The 18539-nt window shown below is 29.7% G+C and overlaps 3 protein-coding genes across 4 annotated transcripts; 2 read left to right on the top strand and 1 right to left on the bottom strand.

Moving 5' to 3' along the window:
- Positions 1-2773: 2773 nt before the first annotated feature.
- LOC126656624 (monocopper oxidase-like protein SKU5) lies at positions 2774-7843 on the bottom strand. The gene is made up of 9 exons (XM_050351233.2): positions 7508-7843; positions 6617-6726; positions 6254-6524; positions 6019-6157; positions 5326-5689; positions 4520-4885; positions 4353-4431; positions 3385-3581; positions 2774-3046 (listed from the first exon to the last, which is right to left on the bottom strand). Exons 1-9 carry the CDS (start codon positions 7643-7645, stop codon positions 2935-2937), a joined length of 1776 nt encoding a protein of 591 aa, XP_050207190.1. The 5' UTR covers positions 7646-7843; the 3' UTR covers positions 2774-2934.
- A 525-nt stretch (positions 7844-8368) lies between these two features.
- On the top strand, positions 8369-9429 carry LOC126657258 (uncharacterized). The gene is made up of 4 exons (XM_050351924.1): positions 8369-8395; positions 8485-8981; positions 9212-9329; positions 9382-9429. The coding sequence occupies exons 1-4, from the start codon at positions 8369-8371 to the stop codon at positions 9427-9429; spliced, it is 690 nt and encodes a 229-aa protein (XP_050207881.1).
- A 7058-nt stretch (positions 9430-16487) lies between these two features.
- Positions 16488-18042, top strand: LOC126657385 (uncharacterized). Of its 2 annotated transcripts, none has more exons than XM_050352058.2 (2): positions 16488-17124; positions 17205-17516. In XM_050352058.2, the coding sequence occupies exons 1-2, from the start codon at positions 16639-16641 to the stop codon at positions 17271-17273; spliced, it is 555 nt and encodes a 184-aa protein (XP_050208015.1). In that variant the 5' UTR covers positions 16488-16638; the 3' UTR covers positions 17274-17516. The 2 variants fall into 2 exon arrangements, with proteins under 2 accessions (XP_050208015.1, XP_050208016.1); XM_050352059.2 differs by lacking the exon at positions 17205-17516 and adding an exon at positions 17540-18042 and having other exon boundaries at positions 16496-17124.
- The last annotated feature ends 497 nt before the right edge of the window (positions 18043-18539 follow it).

Below are 18539 nucleotides of genomic sequence, written 5' to 3' on the forward strand. Positions count from 1 at the left end.
TTATTTTTTTATTTAAAATTATAGATAATATATTATTATTAAAGTGATTAAATATATTATCATTTTAATTGTATTAATACAATTTAAGTTCCTGATAGAAGTATGCAAGACAAAAAAGTTAAATTACATCGAACGGTGGTAGTCTGATAGTTGATAGTTTAAATGATCTTAATTCAAAATAATGAGATTTTTTTTAAAAGATATATAGATGAATTTAATTTGAATTATATGTTTTCTTAATAGAAGAAATCGTATTCATGTATGTTGTATAATTGGAGCTTCGTAATGTACAAATCCCTTTTTTGGATTAGGATTCCTTCAATTTTATTTTGAATTTGAGGGGTTTCATGTTTACAATTTACACCGTTAATTGTAAAATGAACAGTGTAGCTAGAAAAAAGTATAGTTTTAATCAAATTAATCTACACCGTTCATTTTATAATGAACGATGTAAATCATAAACATGACTTCCTAAAGTTTAAATGAATTTGAGGGAATTCTAATCCCTTTTTTTTTACGAATTCTGTGGGTCGATGCTATGAAGTCAAGCCAATGGCTAAATCATGACTGGTTTATCCTTTTAAAGTAGACAGCCCGAATTCAAGCCTCAACAACATAATTTATTATTTCGGCTGGTTGAACTTTAAATCATATCTAAAACTAACAATTACACTAATTTGTTTATATAATTAACAATTACACTAATTAGATTCTATTTCTGTAAATCATTTTAAGTTTGATAAACCATGAATATCAAAAAAGAAAAAACTTGAACCATTCAACTCTTTAAATGCTAAACTATTTTAAAAGCCAAACATACACATGTGTCAAAAACCACTACATGGTTTGAAATAAAAGTAATCACCACATTAATTAAATTCCAAAATCCAAAAATACACATATGACACAGCTACATATCACTATTTGATAGAAAAAAAAAAAGTAATCCTGTCACTTTCTCTAAACTACTCTATTTACTTAAATAAACAAAATTTCTCAATATTTTAATTTGACAAGGACCAAGTATTATGATGATTATTAATTATGTTTATTTTAGAATTTGGATGCGTAGTTGGTTTTTTGGATTGGATCTAGATTACCATATCTGTGAAGATTAATTTTATATTTAATTTACGTGTGTGTTAAGTGAGTTTTAATGAGACGAAACATGGAACAATATGCGCACCAAATCAGTGAAAATGTGACTTGCACAGTTAGCCAGCGTCACTTAAGACGCTACCAAATAATAATATAAACTCCGTCCGATCCAAAATATTCATCGGTTTGGAAAAAATATTTTTTTTTGCGTTGTCCATTCGGTTTCTAAGATTTCGCCCTGACTAATCCGAATTTGATCCGCGTCGCGCATCTGGCATAGTGGATGAGTCTGCCAGCAGGGATTTTCTGCATTCATGAGACTCGAACTCGAAACTTTACTTAAACAATATCAAACCGCTTACCACTTGAATCAATCTCTGTTAGTTGAAAAAAATGTTTTTAATCCATAATACAATTATTACTTTAGAACATTAAAAGAGCAATTATTGCTATTATTTCTATCAATAAATAATTTAGTGAAATCAAAAAAACCAGTTATACATAAATCAATATTCAAGACCTTTAGAGTAGTAATTAACAAAAATATTTTATTAATCTATTTAAAGTAGTCTAAAGCAATAAATATTGTGAACGGAAATGAGCAAATCTTTTCTTGTTAAAACACTTATTGTTCCTTTCTAATTTTTTTATAAAATTCGAATGGATAATTAATTACAGTCACTAAATTTTTATTTTTATTTTCATTTTAAAACTTTAATTTTTTTTTTGTAGTTACTGGACTTTCATTTTTTTTTTCATTTTGGTTTTTTTGCTAAAATTATCTAGATAACAGTTGGAATTTGACATGTGACAGTTAGATTTTGTTAGTTTTACTCGGACAATTTATCAAACATGCATAGGCCAAATTATACATATATGACAAAAATAAATAAATTCTGACTGCACCCGGAAAATAAAAGAAAAAGCATTACAATTTAGTAACCAAAAAGAACAAAAAAACAAAATTTAGCAACTGAAATGAAAAAAGTAAAGAGTAACTATAACTATGTTCAATCCCATATTTGAAATCTAATATATTGCTCAAATGTTCAATTACAACAAAAATTATAGCCTTAATTACTTAAAAAACTCCCACCTTGATTTTTTTTTTCGTTTATATCCCGATCTTGTAAAAAAGTATTTGTACCCAATTTTGAATTTTTAGGAAATCTCCACCCAAAAGTACTAAAATTGCCTCTTTTCATTTGAAAAAAAATTTAAGATAATCCTTCAATTTATATTTAAATACTAATTAGACGTATGATATAACCTTTTATTTAAGGGTTAATGTCATAAAAATTCACCAACTTTACACGTTTTCTCATTTTAATCACGTAGTTTAAATTTTCTTATTTTTATGCACGAACTACCATTTTTTTCTCAAATTCATGCACGGTGCTGAAGTGTCACGACTCCATTGGTGTAATTCGCTGAGATGGAGGTCATTTTATACCAATAAATGAGTGCCACCTCAACGCCTTGCATGAATTTGGAAAAAAGTTGTAGTTCGTGCATGAAAATGAGAAAATTTAAACTGTGATTTTTTTTTACATTAACCCTTTATTTAATTATTTTTAATTTTTTTATCCTTTAATTCATTAAATTATGTATTGGGTAGAGATGAAACCTAACAACCCAAAATTGAGTACAAATGACTTTTTTACAAGGTCAAGTATAAACGAAAAAAAAATTTAAGGTGGGGTTTTTTTAAGTAATTAGACCAATATTATATAATACAAGTTAGTTACTGCGATACAATATATACTACTCTCAGTGGAAGATTCATTTCAAATATGAATAAATCAAACCTTTTCGAATCTATTGTTTCAAAATCTATTACCCGACAAAATTCGCATACAATGCTAAGACTATTGCAATGAAAATTGTATTTCTACTCGCATTTGGAATTGATGGTGCACCGGAGAACTTAAATCTCTGAGCCTGGTCCCTGCAATTGAGGAAAATGGAAATGTGAAGCGGTATCAGCTAATGTTAGACTGGAATGGATCGTGTATGAGATTCCCTTCATCATCAATGTTCATGAACTCTAGAGATTTCAAAAAGATTTTACTTGAAATACAAGCAATGATTCAGACCTATATAGCACGGAAACAAAAAATACTGAAATGAAAATCGCGGAAAAGGAAAATTAGTTAAACAACTTTTTTACAAGAATATGTTATAGAATCTAGATATAGAATTTCGGAGTTCAGGAAGAATTTTCAGAAAGTAGATGATAATAGGAACAGGAGGCATAAAAGTTCAGTTATGGTTCAGATATCTTACCTCTGTAAAGATGATAATAGCCCACAGTAAATGGCATTGTCAGGCAAAGGAACCTCGGATGCATCAATCTCTGGATTTACAACGCTCACGTAAACCTCCTGGCCCAAATACCACGAGTCGAGATTTTGTGTGTGGAGATTCCAAATGCCCGTATTGTCAAGAGAAACTAAAATCGCTGTCCAAGCTCCAGGGAAGACCTGTAACCATGCGAGAAATAAGAAGTATTACCACATTGCCCTATATTTCTTTTAGCAACAAAGGTTTATTTCGGCTCTCCAACTTGGAACAAAATATCAAAAGAATCCAAATTTATGGTTTTGGACAAAAAAGCTCACAGCTTGTCAATTTTGAGTCAGTTTACGCGCTCATATGACGGCAGCCTGACATCAATCTTGATGTCAAAGGTGTAAACTGGCCCAAAATTTTGACAAGTGGATGTTGTTGTCCAAAAACACGAACCTGGACTATTTCGATCTTCAGTGCCAAGTTGAAACTGCAAAATGAACCTTTATTGTTTCTTTTAGTATGGCATGAAACCGTCTTCACTTGTTTTATATGAGTTGTAGAAGGGCTAAAAGCCAATCAACGGAACACATATCACATCTACCTTGGGGTGTGTACATTTTGTTCAACTTGAACCCAATCAAAATTTTAATTTTTGTAAATCAACCCAAACCGAATTTACAGACATCTAAAATATTTCAAACCCAACTGAACCAGTCGATTTAGTTGATTTTTCAGTTATGTTTTTTCGATTCGGTTATGTACTAAAATTGAACTGAATATTTTTTATTTTCAAAATCAAGTCAAACCAGAAAACAAAAACTGACTTTCTTTATTATGTCAAATAGAACCAAATTTGTAACCCCTTTATCTACCTGGCAACAAAAATTATCTTACAAATAATTCTGTTAGCTTGCGAACGAGCATCCCTATAGACATATAGGAGTGGTTCCACAACAAAATACCTGTATAGTGGAGCGAGCAACACCATCCCATTTGTTGTATGTGCCTCTGCTATTGTCGGTCCACACTCCAAAATCCATACTACAGTGCGGAAAAAGAAATTGCAAGATTAAATCTTCATTCTTTGCATTAATAAAGATGATAAGTAAATGTAAACTCAGAATCTCACCCCACAACGAAGAATGCATATCCATCCATATGGTAGCTCTGGACGGAGGTGTCATTATTCTGAAAGATAATTTCCATAAAACCTTTAAAAGTACCATTAATTAGAGATGTATCGACTTTGGGAGGTCTGTTCATTATTCTATTCGGGAAGTCAAGCTTGTAGACACCCGAAATGTTGTATTGCTGAGCAAGCTTCAGAGGTGTTGAAGGTGCCAAGTATGAAATGCCATTGAGAGTAGAACGCCGTTTCCCATCTATAAGCTCAGGAGGTCTATCAAGAATTACATATACATCCGTCACTGTAATTTCACCGTATTTGAAAGATCCCTGGGGATTTGGACGAGCAGCACCAGCTGAGACATTCCGTCTATAAAATGTTACAAGAATTCCATGAACATTCAGCTCCATATCAATGACAGTTACTAGCTACTTGCATATGAAAATAAAAATTCAACTAGAAGTAAAAGCAAACAATAGTTAGTAGCTATTTTGGTGTTATGGTGATTCTTTCAACTAGGGGTGTGCAAAAACAGTACCAAATCTAACCAAAAAATTCTATTCGATTTGACTTTATAAAAAAAATTGAATTTTTGTTCAGTTTGAAATATTTTAAATCATCAAAAATTTCATTCGGTTTTAAAAACTTCAAAATTTCAATTTGGTGTTGTTCAAACCGGATGCACACCAAGCAGTTTGTAGCCAAACACGTCCACCAATTCCAAAAGAAAGCAAAAAAAAAGTTATCAACAGTTCAAAGGGTTGAATCAAACAGCATCTTTAAGTAATCAAAAAGTACTTAATAGCAACCTTATGGATCTCGCTTGATTCATTGAGAAAAATGTATCATATTCATTAGGAGGATCAGGAAGAGGACCCGAGGCAGGTCCCTGGGAATTTGAATAGTGTAAGATAGCAACTCCAGCAGCTTTATTCGAAGCAGATGATTTGGCATATCTTGGAGTGGCAACAATGTAATAATCACCGCTAGCATTTTGATCCATCGTAACCAAGAACGAATATGACTGACCCACATGAATATCCATGTTTTCATAATTCTGCTGAACAGTGTATGATCCTTCAGTCTCAGCAAGAAGTAAGTTGTGGTTTTGTATTCTAAAGTTCAAGCTGGTTGAGATACCAACATTGTGCACCCGAAGACGATATGTCTTTCCTGAAAACACCAAAAAAAGCAGGAAAATGAAGTTAAAGTGTGGGCACATATTGTCTAATTGGTGTGTAAAACAAGAAAGAACTGAAGGATAATGTGGCGTTTGGTCTTTACTTTGAGAATGATACGTTGATCAAATAAATGAAAATATAAATGATATTGAACATTTACGAAAAACCTGCTACAGCATATATTCTTACTTTTCCCTGATGTATCTCGGAAAATACAAATCATATTAATCAAATCATTCCTCCAAGAAACGTTCAAGTTCTAAAAAGTAAAAATAGCATGTAATGACTAGTTGAGCAAAAGATAAATATCTAGGAACTTACCAGGTTCAACATTTATAATTTGATAAGTAATGCCTTCTCGGACAAGCGCCTCATCATATCTATAAGGACCAAATCCATTAATCAGGATACCATCGGGAACTCCTAGGCCATCTCGATTTTCAACATGTTTCCTCAGGTCCTGTTGCCCCCCCATGAACATCGGTCAACTACATACGCTAACTCAAGTGGCCATTTGTTCACCACAAGCAATAAGCCAAACACCATTTTTACTGACCTTATGACTCTTTGTAAACCAGTCACTGATAAAAAGAGTAACATCCCCATCAGGCACCAAAAAGGGCAACGGAATGATGTCCCTATTGTTTATAATGATGCCTCCATATCCACCTGCTGCTCGCTGGAAGTTAAGGGAAGGAAAGTAAAAGAAACTTCCTATCTGATCTTTCACCTGAAATTGATACGTCCAATTCCACCCAGCAGGGATCGGACAATTAGTCCCTAAAACACCATCCTGCCATGAGTTTTTCCTATGTTGTATACCATTCCTACATCAAGTTACACAACATAAGTGTGAATGATATTCATTACCAGAAATTTTTCTTCCAGACATTTTAAATTGTATAAGCATATAGCATACCATGTAATAAGCAATGGCTCGTCGAGTTCATTCTTGACATTGACAACAACATTCCAATTTGTAGTAACATTAAGAATTGGTCCAGGAAATATGCCATTGATACCAATCACCTGAATAATGATTCAAGTAACACCAACAGACAACCAACTTCATATTGGCATAACTCAGATATAGCAGCAAAACAACAGAAGCTGAATGATAAAAACTAGAAGTAAATTGGTAATATTGTGCATTTGTCTAAATTGGAAGAATAAATTCAAGGGTTAATTGCAAATAATTGCTCAACTTTTATCGCCTTTAGCTCTTTAATCGCGACTTTGAAATATTGGCAAATTAAGTGCTAATCTTTGTAACTTCTGCAATTCAATGCATAAAACCAGCCGGCGGTGAAATTTGTGCAGTAAAATGTCATCGTTTCAGAAGTATCCCGACATGCCACATCAGAATAATTTCACCATCAACTTGTTATTTGCATTGAATTACAAAAATTACAAAGGTCGGCAATTAATTTGCCAAAATTAAAAAGTCGCGATCAAAACGCTAAACATTAGGCGTTTATTTGCAATTAATCCTAAATTCAATTATAATTCTCCTAACTAGGTACATTTGAAAACCTGCAGTTTCTAAAATCCAATTCTTTCAACTGAAGCTAGTACAGTTTTACAAAAAAAAAACATTGAACTTTCAAGAAGATGATTTGAGCAGCACTAGAAAACTCTTAATAACTATGCAATTCAAACTCTACACTAGCTGGTGAAAAAATAGTAAATCTCCATTATCCATTCTAAGAAACCATCAAGAATTACATCTAAAACAAACACAAACTACAGCCAATATAGCAAAATAAAATAAAATTGCAGCCATGAAACTAAAAGAAACAGAAAAAAGAACCTGTTGCTTAACACCAAGAGGGTAGCGAGTAAGATAAGAAACAGTCCAATCAAAGAACACATAAGGGTCACCAGCTAAAGACCCAGTTACCACACACCCAATAACAATTAACAAGGAGTAGCAAACACCAGAGTGCATTTGATTCTCTATCTGTAGACAGATAAACCAAAATTAAAAATAAAAATAATAGGTACGAGCTGTTTTCTTTTGCTTTTGCTATAACAAGTGGAAGAGAGTGAAATAAAGGAAGAACATGGAATTCTGAAGATGCCCATGTTTTAATTTGTACGCAGACTCAGACAGCTAATAGCTTCGAGCTGAGCTGACTGACTGACATTTTTTTTTTTTTTTGACAAAGAACAGGGACCCAGTTCTTCTACATTTCTAGAGAACTGGAGCCATTAATTATTGGCAAAATAAATAATTTTCTTTCAGTATTTTTAGTTAATTGAATGCTAAAAATTTATATATCAAAATTAAATAAATTTTTTATTCAATAAAATTATAAAATTTCTATTTTGAAATCAGATTAATAAACTATATGAAGTGTCGAGATTAAGAGTTATTTAATTTAAATTAAAATAAAATGAAATTACTAAAAAAATAAAAGTGATCTATTTAATGCAAAATGCAAAAATTTGAAATTTAATTAATTAAAAGATTTAAATCACATAAATTTGAGATTAAGGTCGACCCTTTGAGCATTATTGATCTGCTTTAATCTTTAGTGGTGATTAGATTACTTTGTAAAAATTTATTTGTAATTGTGGGTCCAAAAGAGTTTGCAGTATGAATTTTCAACCGACAAGTGAGTGTATCTTTTGGTATTGGGATCTTGTTTTAAGTCCCATAAATAAAATAATGAGCAAATTATTCATGAAACCTCTCGTACATGTTTAACTTTGATCAACCCTTATTTTGATTACAAGTTGGGTAATGGAGAGATTTTCTCATTCTGGTATGATCCTTGATTGGAGAAAAAAAGTATTGTTGACAGATTTCCTAACATCAGTATTACTGATGCTGACATTAGCAAATCTGCTAGTGTCAAAGACTTGTGGAAAAATAACCAATGGGCATTTTCAGATCCCATAGATGAAGCTACTCAAGAGATGTGGAACCAAATCAAAAATAACTATTGTGTTACCCCTGGAAATATTGACAGTATCACCTGGAAAGCTCAGAGCAATGGTTTGTTCACCATCAAAAGCCTCTGGAGAAATTTGAATGTTAGCAGATGCAAAGTCCCTTGGTATAAAATCATCTGGTTCTCTGGGAACATTCCTAGACACTCATTTACTACCTGGTTAGCCTTGAATAACAGATTAAACACTAAAGACAAGCTAGTAACATGGAAAGTTATTCCTACTAATATCTGCAGTCTCTGTAATCAGTATCCTGAAGATGTCAACCATCTCTTCTTTAGTTGCAAGTTCTCCTATGAAATTTGGAATTGCGTTCTGAAAGATATGGGGTATAACAGGCAGCCTATGCCTTTTTTTTTTATCAAAGGTGGAAATCGACTCTTTAGAATCTCATGTTAGTTGTTAGTTACCGAGGCGTGGTTCGAACCCACAACCTCTCAATGCACTTAGAGACGCCTTAACCATTCAGGCTAGGCCCACATTGACGGCAGCCTATGCCTTGGAGAAGAGAAATCAGCTATTTTTCAAGAAAGTGCAGTGGCAGATCTTTGATTGTCAGGAAAAGGAGGCTTTTCTTATGTGCCACAGTGTACCAAATTTGGCTTGCCAAGAATGGAGTTATCTTTAATCAAAAAGTTGCCAATAGTGATCAAGTGTTTGGTTGTATTAAAGCTGATGTAATGAGTAGATGTAGCAAGTACTAGCTCTGTGTTAGCCTCTTTCTGATAGGCTGCTGTTGTAGCTAATTATCACCTTGTTCTTTTGCCAGTTTTTTAGCTTTAAGCAAAAGAATTTGCTTCTTTGGTGATTGACCAAAACAAAATATTATAAATTTATATTTTACATGTTGATTTCTCTTATTTAAAAATTAAATAATTTAATTTTGTTTATTTTCGCCAACAATTTAATTCTTCTGTCTATTTTTTATGTCAGTCAAATGAGTCAAATGACTAAATTAAAAAAATTAATTTTAAAAAAACGATGTGGTCTTTCACTTTTATTTTTGTTTGCAATTTCGTCCTTCAAATTTGAAATTAATTTACCCATAAATTTTTTTAACTTGGTTGACTAACACCAAAAATAGATAGAGAGACTAAATTGTTGACATAATCAAAAGCGAGGGATCAAATCGTTTGATTTTTAACAAGAAGAACCAAAATGTAAATTGTGACAAATTTGAGGAGTTTTAAAATAATTTGTACAAACAAAATATTATGTCAAAAAAAATGCGTTCAAATTATTTTTCTAATTAGAAAAAATGAAATAATATAATAGATTGTTTCTAAAAATATTATAATATTTCTTACGCTTTTGGTATCATTCTATTAATATACATATTATAACTACATTAAAAGTCTTAAATGTTTTTTATTTAAAAATATAATATAATCGAATTCATTACTAATTTGGCACATTAATTTATATATTTAACTCATTTGTAGTAAAAACAATATGTAGATAATATGTTGGTAATACGTTTAGCCCCTAATAACCAACGAATGGTAAGTTAAAGGGCGTAAAATAAAAAGATTAAGTCCAAATTTTTTTTGAATCATAAAGTACAAAAAAGTGATAAATAAAATGATACTGACAGAGTGATTATAAAAAAATTAGAAAAAATATATTTTTCAATCAAACATAAATAAAAACAACTTTCTCTTTAAATAAAATAAGCTTATTTTTTATATACGTATTATGATTGCATAAAAATATAAATTTTTAAACTAAGTTACAGTTATCATTAAATTATTGAAAATTAAATATTGAAAAATATTTTTCTAAGAAAAAAGGTCCTATCTATAAAATATTTTCTGAAAATAACTAATATTTATATCTGGCATTAAGATAAATTAAAATTCAGATAAAAATAAATTTATAATTAATATTCAACGAAAATAATTATTTTTCCAAAATAATAAATTAATTTCACTAAAATTTGATATATTTATCTCATTTGATCATACAAGTTTAAAAGTCAAAATGTTAAGAAATTTAAAACCGTTCTCAAAAAAATAAATTAAAACGGTCTGAAACCGGTCTTCTTCCCTAATTTCTGATTGCATATAAATATAAATTTTTAATCAAAGTTACTGTTATCTTTAAATTAATTTTAATATATTTATTTGTATGAAAATTAAAGATTGAAAAACATTTTTCTAAGAAATAGGTTCTATCTATAGAATATTTTCCGAAAATAACTAATGTCTATATTTGGCATTACAATAAATTTAAATTTATAATTTCTGAATATTTTATCAAACGTTCAACAAAAAAAAATTATTTTTCCAAAAAAATATTAATTTCACTAAAATTTGATATATTTTTCTCATTTGTTCATATAAATTTAAAATTAAATATCAAAATGTTAAGAAATTTAAAACCGGTCTGAAATCGGTCTTCTTCCTCAATTTCTGGCTGGATTAGCTTACTTTCAGATTTAGCACTTTCTGGGTTGGCTTCAGTCCGATTTAAGGGCCGAATCGGCCCGTAGCCACCTTTAGATGATTGTATTGATCCACTGGACTTGTGCTCATTCTTGTTGGCCCAACAATGTTGGCGAAAGCTTCATTACGTAGTGGGCCAGACTATTGGGCTATTAGCGCTCTTGCTTGTAATCCTAACTTTGTATAAATTTAAAAAACAAATTAACAAATATTCATCACAAAAAAATAGAACAACTAAAATGTTTACATATAATAACCTTGTGATAAAAAGAATCAACTTTCAATTTACATTATAAAAAAGAATATTTTAGACTGCAAATTTTAATATGGTTTCAATATGATTTTATATATAAAATGCTTAAAACATACTAATAAATAAAAACGCAAAAAATATGCATAAACTACAAGTTAATATCATATCAAAACTGCTGACCACATGAAGCCATAAGAACTCATTGAAAAATTAATTAAAACTATATTGGAATAATTAAAAATATTTTAAAGGTTATTTACATCTGAAAATTACTGAAATCGGTTTTAAAATTTATTGAAAATTACATTCAGATCAATTGAACTCATATTCAAAACTACAGAAACAATACTATTGAAACTAAATCGAATATCCGTTGAGGTCTTTTGAGACTACGCTAATGTTCTATTGAAACTACTAAGAAATATTTAAGATACGTCTCTAGAACTTATCAATATATTAAAATTTAGAGTAAATTACTTAGAGGCCCTGTACCGTAATTAACAGTTTGATACCCCTTGTTTCAAAAGTCTACTTAATTGTCCCTCAGTTTTAATTCCGTTTACAAAGAGATCCTTCTGTTAATTTGAGGGACTAAATCGTTTAATGGACTGAAACTCGGGTACTAAATCGTTTAAAAGTGAGGGACCAAATCGTTCACAAAACTAAAGATGGGGTACCAAATTGTTTGAAAATAAGTATCGAAATTAACGGAGAGACCTAATAGTTAACGGAATTAAAACTGAGTGATCATTAATTAGACTTTTAAAACAACAGATACCAAACTATTAATTAGAATATACCTCCAAGATTTTAGCTTAATTTACTCTAAAATTTATTGGAACTATATTGAAATGACATTCAAGCCTATTAAATTCAGATTTAAATCTACCTAACTAAAATCATGTTGAAACCTTCAAAGATTGTTAAAGGTTATGCAACCCTATTGGGGAAAGAAAATATAAAGGTTATGCAGCCATTAGAACTTAGACAATGTTTGATTCATGAAATAGGTGCGGAATGAAATAACTATTTCATATTAAAATGGCAATTCTTTACTTTGGTTCATAGAATAAGTATTCCAAAAAATTGATATTCCATGATTTTGTGAAATAAACACTCTTCTTAAAAACCAAAGAATGGCTATTCTATTCCTTATGGAATAACTATTTTATTCCATACTATTCTATTCCATGAACCAAACATGGCCTTAATGGAATAATTAAGAAATCTAATGAAAGTCCGCTAAAACTAATGAGGGTTAGATATCAGATAAAAAAAAGTCTTATTTATAGGCCAATATATTATATACAGTATAATGTATAAATTAAATGTTTACATATTAACTTTTTACATAATAATTATAAAACACTCAGAATATATGTCAATCATACACAGATAATATGTATACACTAAATTTACATAAGAGTTTCAAGTTTGGTGGATAGGAGAAAATTAAATAGCAAGTTCCCATGGGTCCATGACAGTATGCAATTAAATAAAAATTTAAATTATATATATATTTGATAAAAAAAATTATGTTATTAATCATTTCATCAAGTGTTTATTTATAGGGTATAAAATAATAAAATTCTTAGATAGACTCAGTCCACCACATCATCTGTGGATTAAACTTATCATATTATGACAAATCATTAAAATAATGACACTATTATAATATTACTATTTAAAAGTGTAAATAAGTACTCTTTCTGTCCCATTTAAGAATATCTTATTTTTATTTGTCTCACTTAAAAATGTCATATCATATTTTTTGTGTTAATTTATATGAATTCTTTTTTTACCCCATTTTCTCTTTTCATAATTAATAACTATTAGTCTATACATAAAATACAACACTAATAAATAGCGGTAAAATAAAAAAAATACTATAATAGTTAATGCTTTTTTAATCTATGTAAAAAACAATTTATCCCTTTTTAAACGAGACGTAGGAAGTGATAAACAAAATTATAATGATGTTATTATTTTAATAACGTGTCATAATATGATAGCCTAATTTACAAATAATATGATAGACTAATCTATCTAAAAAACTCTCTAGAGAATGATAGATAAAAGAAACAAAACTATATTTTAAAGCACTACCCAAAAAAATACAAACAAATAATTCATATAAACATGCTTAATAGTAAATTGTCTAAAATTGATAATATTAGACATTATTGTTTGTTATTTATGTGAAGACAAAATCATAATCATACTCATACCCTAACATCTCTATCTTGCACATGCAATGTCTCTTTCTTTTCAATTATTTTCATATCTAAACATACAACCTTAGAAAATATTCTAAAGTGTAGAATTTAAAAGTTGCATTTGGAAGTAATATTAACAAATTTATTTCAGTATGAAATTTTAAATTGGAATTCTCATATATATTCTATAAGAATATTAATGAATAACACAAAAGATATTACAATAGGATGAAGCTAATGATGCGCTTTTCCTTATAAGAACCGAATGATATGAAATATGAACAAGGTAATACTAGTAATACATGCATATTTTTATTATATTAAAATAAATAAATGTTATCATCTCGTATAATTAGATTAATTAATATTTTTTTAATTTCAAAATAGATTATTAATGTTTTTTTTTAATTCTAACTCGCTTCAAAAAAGAAATTTAAACTATTGAATACTCTTTCTATCCCATTTTATTTAGCACTTTTTATTTTTTGCACATACTATAAATATATCAATATTATAGATATATTCTTTTATGTATCTTTTACACTTATCTTGGAATATAATATAGTTAAATAAATTATTAAATTTGTATATTAGTCTACACACAAGCTAATTAATGTTAAGGCTATAAAAATATATGTTGATAATATAAAAATGACTTTTTAGGTTTTAAAAAGTGGTAAAAAATACAAATAAAATAGACGAAAAGATTATTTAAATATAAATAGAAAATAACATATTTTTAAAATAAAAATAATAATAATCTTCATTTAATATTGTGAATGTATCAATAACCTATAATTCAAATGGTATAAACGTTAAATAATTTTGTGTTGTAGTCATAGGTTCATTTTTTAATACATGCGTTTCAACTTTCCAAGATTGAAAAAAAAGAGAATGAGATTAAATTTTAAAGTTAAAAAACTATTATGATCTTAATAAATTTAAATAATATATTTATTATGAATATTAGCACAAAATATTTTAATATATATATATATATTTTGTAATTAAAGTGGTGAGATGCTTATCTATATATGGATAGATATGGGATAGCGGCAGCAGCTTTTTCACTCAACTTCTTCATCTTTTCCAGATCATGCTTTCCTCATGTACTCATTTCTTTTTCTTTGTTAAAATTTCCCAAACTTTTCTTTAACTTCCTCCTCTTTAATTTCTTTCTTTTTTAAATAATAAAACCTCATTTTATACACCAAATAAATCTTATTAGAGTTAAAAAAAGATGAATAAAAATAAACGATCCATTAATGTTGATCTGACTAATAACAGGATATTTGACCAAAAATCTCTATTTGCAAATCGTTTTAAAATATTAAATTAAAATTGTATAAGTATTTTGACGGAAAAGTATAAATACAATCTCTTTCCATTTCATTCACACTATAAATTTTAAAAATATTAATAATGGACGATCAATTTTATACTACTATAAAGTAATACCTAAGTTTTCCTTACACATTATGAGTCAATGATTATGTTTATTTAATTTAAATAGAAGATTAATGCATTTTTTTAACCAAAGTCTGAATAATTTATTATTGACCTATGGCTCTCACCTGATGCACAATAAATCAATTTTAGTTTTAAATTGTCTTCCTATTAGAAGAAGGTAAACACATGTCAAGTATTTGCTTGGCAACAAAAATAATAAAAATTTCTTAATCACATAATAGATAAACTTTTATTAATAAATAATAGTATTAATAATAAAAAAGTATACCCATATAACAAATATCTATACAAATTAATTTAGTATTTAACAAAACCAATCAGATTTTAATTTATATAAATAATATCAAAGTCGATCTAAGCAATGTTGTAGTCAAGTATTTGGAATATGATCTGAATTTTAATGTAGTCGATCTAAGCAATGTTATTATTTAATATTTAATAAAAAAAACATATGAGTCATAACTCATTTGAGATGTTTACAATTTTTAAAGAATAAAAATTAAATTAATGTTACATGAGAATTTAAATCTAAGAGTTAATATTTCTTCATTTCAATAATAAAAAAATGGGTCTCATAAATGTTTTTTGGTTTGGGTTCATTATTCGGGTAATAACCAAATTAACCAACTGAATTAAATCAAAATTTTAAATTTGTTTTTATTGGTTAATTTGGTTCGATTATACGATTACTAGTTTTGAATGATTTGATTTGTTTTTCAGAATTGATTTTTATTTTTTCTAAAAATTGGAGAGGGGATCGTTTGTGGGAGGAATCAAACTGAAGACCTAACAGTTTGTTATCCCGTCTTATACCATTTGACTATTTGAGATACAACTCATTAGTTTAAATTTTCAAAATTAGCCGAACCAATTTAATTCCATACAGTAATGATGTTATTTTTGGAATTTTTAAAAAAATATTAAGGTATTTTTTATAATTTTACAGGATTTAAATATCAATACGTCCTAACAATTTGTATATAATTAAAAATATAACACCAAAATTAATTTATTCTATTTCTTTTAATAATCAATATTAATAAAATTTAATCATTCAATTAACCAAATTAATTGATCAAACCAAATTAGCATTTCGAATCAATTACTATTTAAAAGTGTAAATAAGTAATAAACGAATTTACAAGATTACCATCATTTTAATGACGTGTCATTATATAATAGGTTTAGTCCACGGATGACGTGGTGGACTGAGTCTACCTAAAAATCTCTCTCAAAGAGAAATCATATACTCTAGCGACAATTACGGTTAATTTGGTTCGATTCGATTCGGTTGAATGCACAACAACCCTAGTTTTGGGAAGCCTGAGATCATCACGTCTGCAAATTAGCAGATCATAGGGCTACGGTGTAAGTTTTGAATAATTTAAGTGGCCCAAAATTACCCAACCAGGCCCCACAGTCCCCACCAATAATTGATAATTCTTCTAATCCTATCTGTACACCAGCTGTCATCATTGTCTTCTCCTTCCTCACTTCTCTTCTCCATTTCTCATCTTCCCCCTTATTTCATCACTCTCCCAATCCTTAAACCCTAACCCTAATTCCCACTCTGTAAATAAATTCATTTCTTCACGCCCAAGAAATGAATTCCTGCTCCCATTATTTGATTCTATTCACTCTCGTAGCTCTACCGAGTTTAGTACTCGGTACCGAGTTATCATTCTACGATGTTCTTAAGAAGCACGATTTGCCGATGGGGTTATTGCCGAAGGGAGTTAGGGATTTTAAAATTGACGACTCGGGTTTTTTCGAGGTGTACTTGGATCAAGCTTGTAATGCCAAGTTTGAGAGTGAAATACACTACGATAGGAATGTTTCGGGTACTATGAGCCGCGGGCAGATCGGGGCTTTGTCGGGTATTACGGCGCAGGAGTTGTTTTTGTGGTTTCCGGTTAAGGGTATTCGGGTGGATATACCCAGTTCGGGTTTGATTCATTTTGATGTTGGGGTTGTTTCTAAGCAGTTTTCGCTGTCGTTGTTCGAGACTCCGAGGGATTGTATGGCGGTTCGTGATGGACAAATTGAGGATATTAAGAATGGGAAGCTTATTGCTGATGCTGTCTCTAAGGTTTTTCTTTGAATCTTTAATTTTTGTTTTTAGTTGAATTGAATTGTAGTGCTAAAATTAGGGAAGAATTGCCCGCACAGGTTTGGTTTAGTGGTCTAAGCTATTTGAGCGCCATAGTCATGGGTTCAAACCTCGGATACTCTTTCTAATAGCCGGGAATTGCCAGGTATGTGGGCTTGCGGGCAGTCCACATCCCGGAGTTTTGACTATGATCCTGGACTTCTGTTTGGGAGAGTTCTCGTCATAAAAAAAATAGGGAAGAATTCAAGAAATGAAACCTTTGAATTGATTATGATTCCAAGAAAATTGGATTTTGAATAAAGTTGAACTGTTTTTGGAAGATTAAATGCTTTTGAAATGGCTATATTTTTGAAATTTGTTGTCTTTATTGTCTAAGTTCTTGTTTTATGTGCAGAGTCAACTTGGGGAGTTAAGATATCAATTGGACCAAGAGAATTTTGGGAGGGGAATTTTGTAGAGTTCTTATTATGATCAAGATGTGCAGTAGCTCAATCAAAATCAATCAAGTAATGGGTTCATCAGTTCACTTTGTAAATTTCATGGATGATTCTGCTTCAGCAGGTCAAAAGGCTTCGATTCAGTGTGTTTGCATTGTCTTTCCTTTTCTTTAAGCATATAGTACAGAATATGGGACTTAGCAGAGCCAAGCTTACTTATCTATGCCGTAAATGGAAAAAATTATCGAGGTGGCGGCATGATCATGAACATCAAGCGAGAAAGGAGCATTTGGCTGAGGTGATATTCAGGTGATAAATTCATATGTTAAATTTTCTGTATTTTTAAACACGGGTGCATTGTCAAATCAGTTTTTGTAGTATAAGTTTTCTTTTAGATTGATGAGAGACGTATACATTTACCACAAAAATATCAATAAGAATAAATCACGTTCTGGATTCACTTGTAGGGAATTTTGTATTTTACTTTCTTTTTTTTTGGTTCATCATTGTCACTGCTCTGGTTTTTGCATTATTCTCTGCTTCTCTTTGATTAAATTGTGTAGCATGATTAATACTTTCAATGATGGATGAATTAAGTATTTGACAATCCTTGACTTAGTTGCTCTACCAATTTGTTTAAGGGACTCATGTTTATCTTGTTATGATCAGGTATAATAATCCTCGACATTGTCAGAGAATTTAAGCAAGGAATTGAGTATCCATATTTATTTAGTAGATCTCTTCTCTTAGATTCCGTCCTTTTTTTTCTTCTTCTTCTTGGTAGGATAATGTGCTGCAGGGGTGGAAGAATTATGATTAGGCAAATTGGTTGATAATTTACTTTAGAATTGAATTTGGTTCAGGAATTGGTGCATTCATGATATACTCTATCTTACTATATTCTGCATTATTGGAGCTTGGTGAGAATTTTTGGATGTTAAATTTCAGGAGGGATCT

Source organism: Mercurialis annua, linkage group LG7, assembly GCF_937616625.2.
Source record: "Mercurialis annua linkage group LG7, ddMerAnnu1.2, whole genome shotgun sequence".
Lineage (NCBI taxonomy): Eukaryota > Viridiplantae > Streptophyta > Magnoliopsida > Malpighiales > Euphorbiaceae > Mercurialis > Mercurialis annua.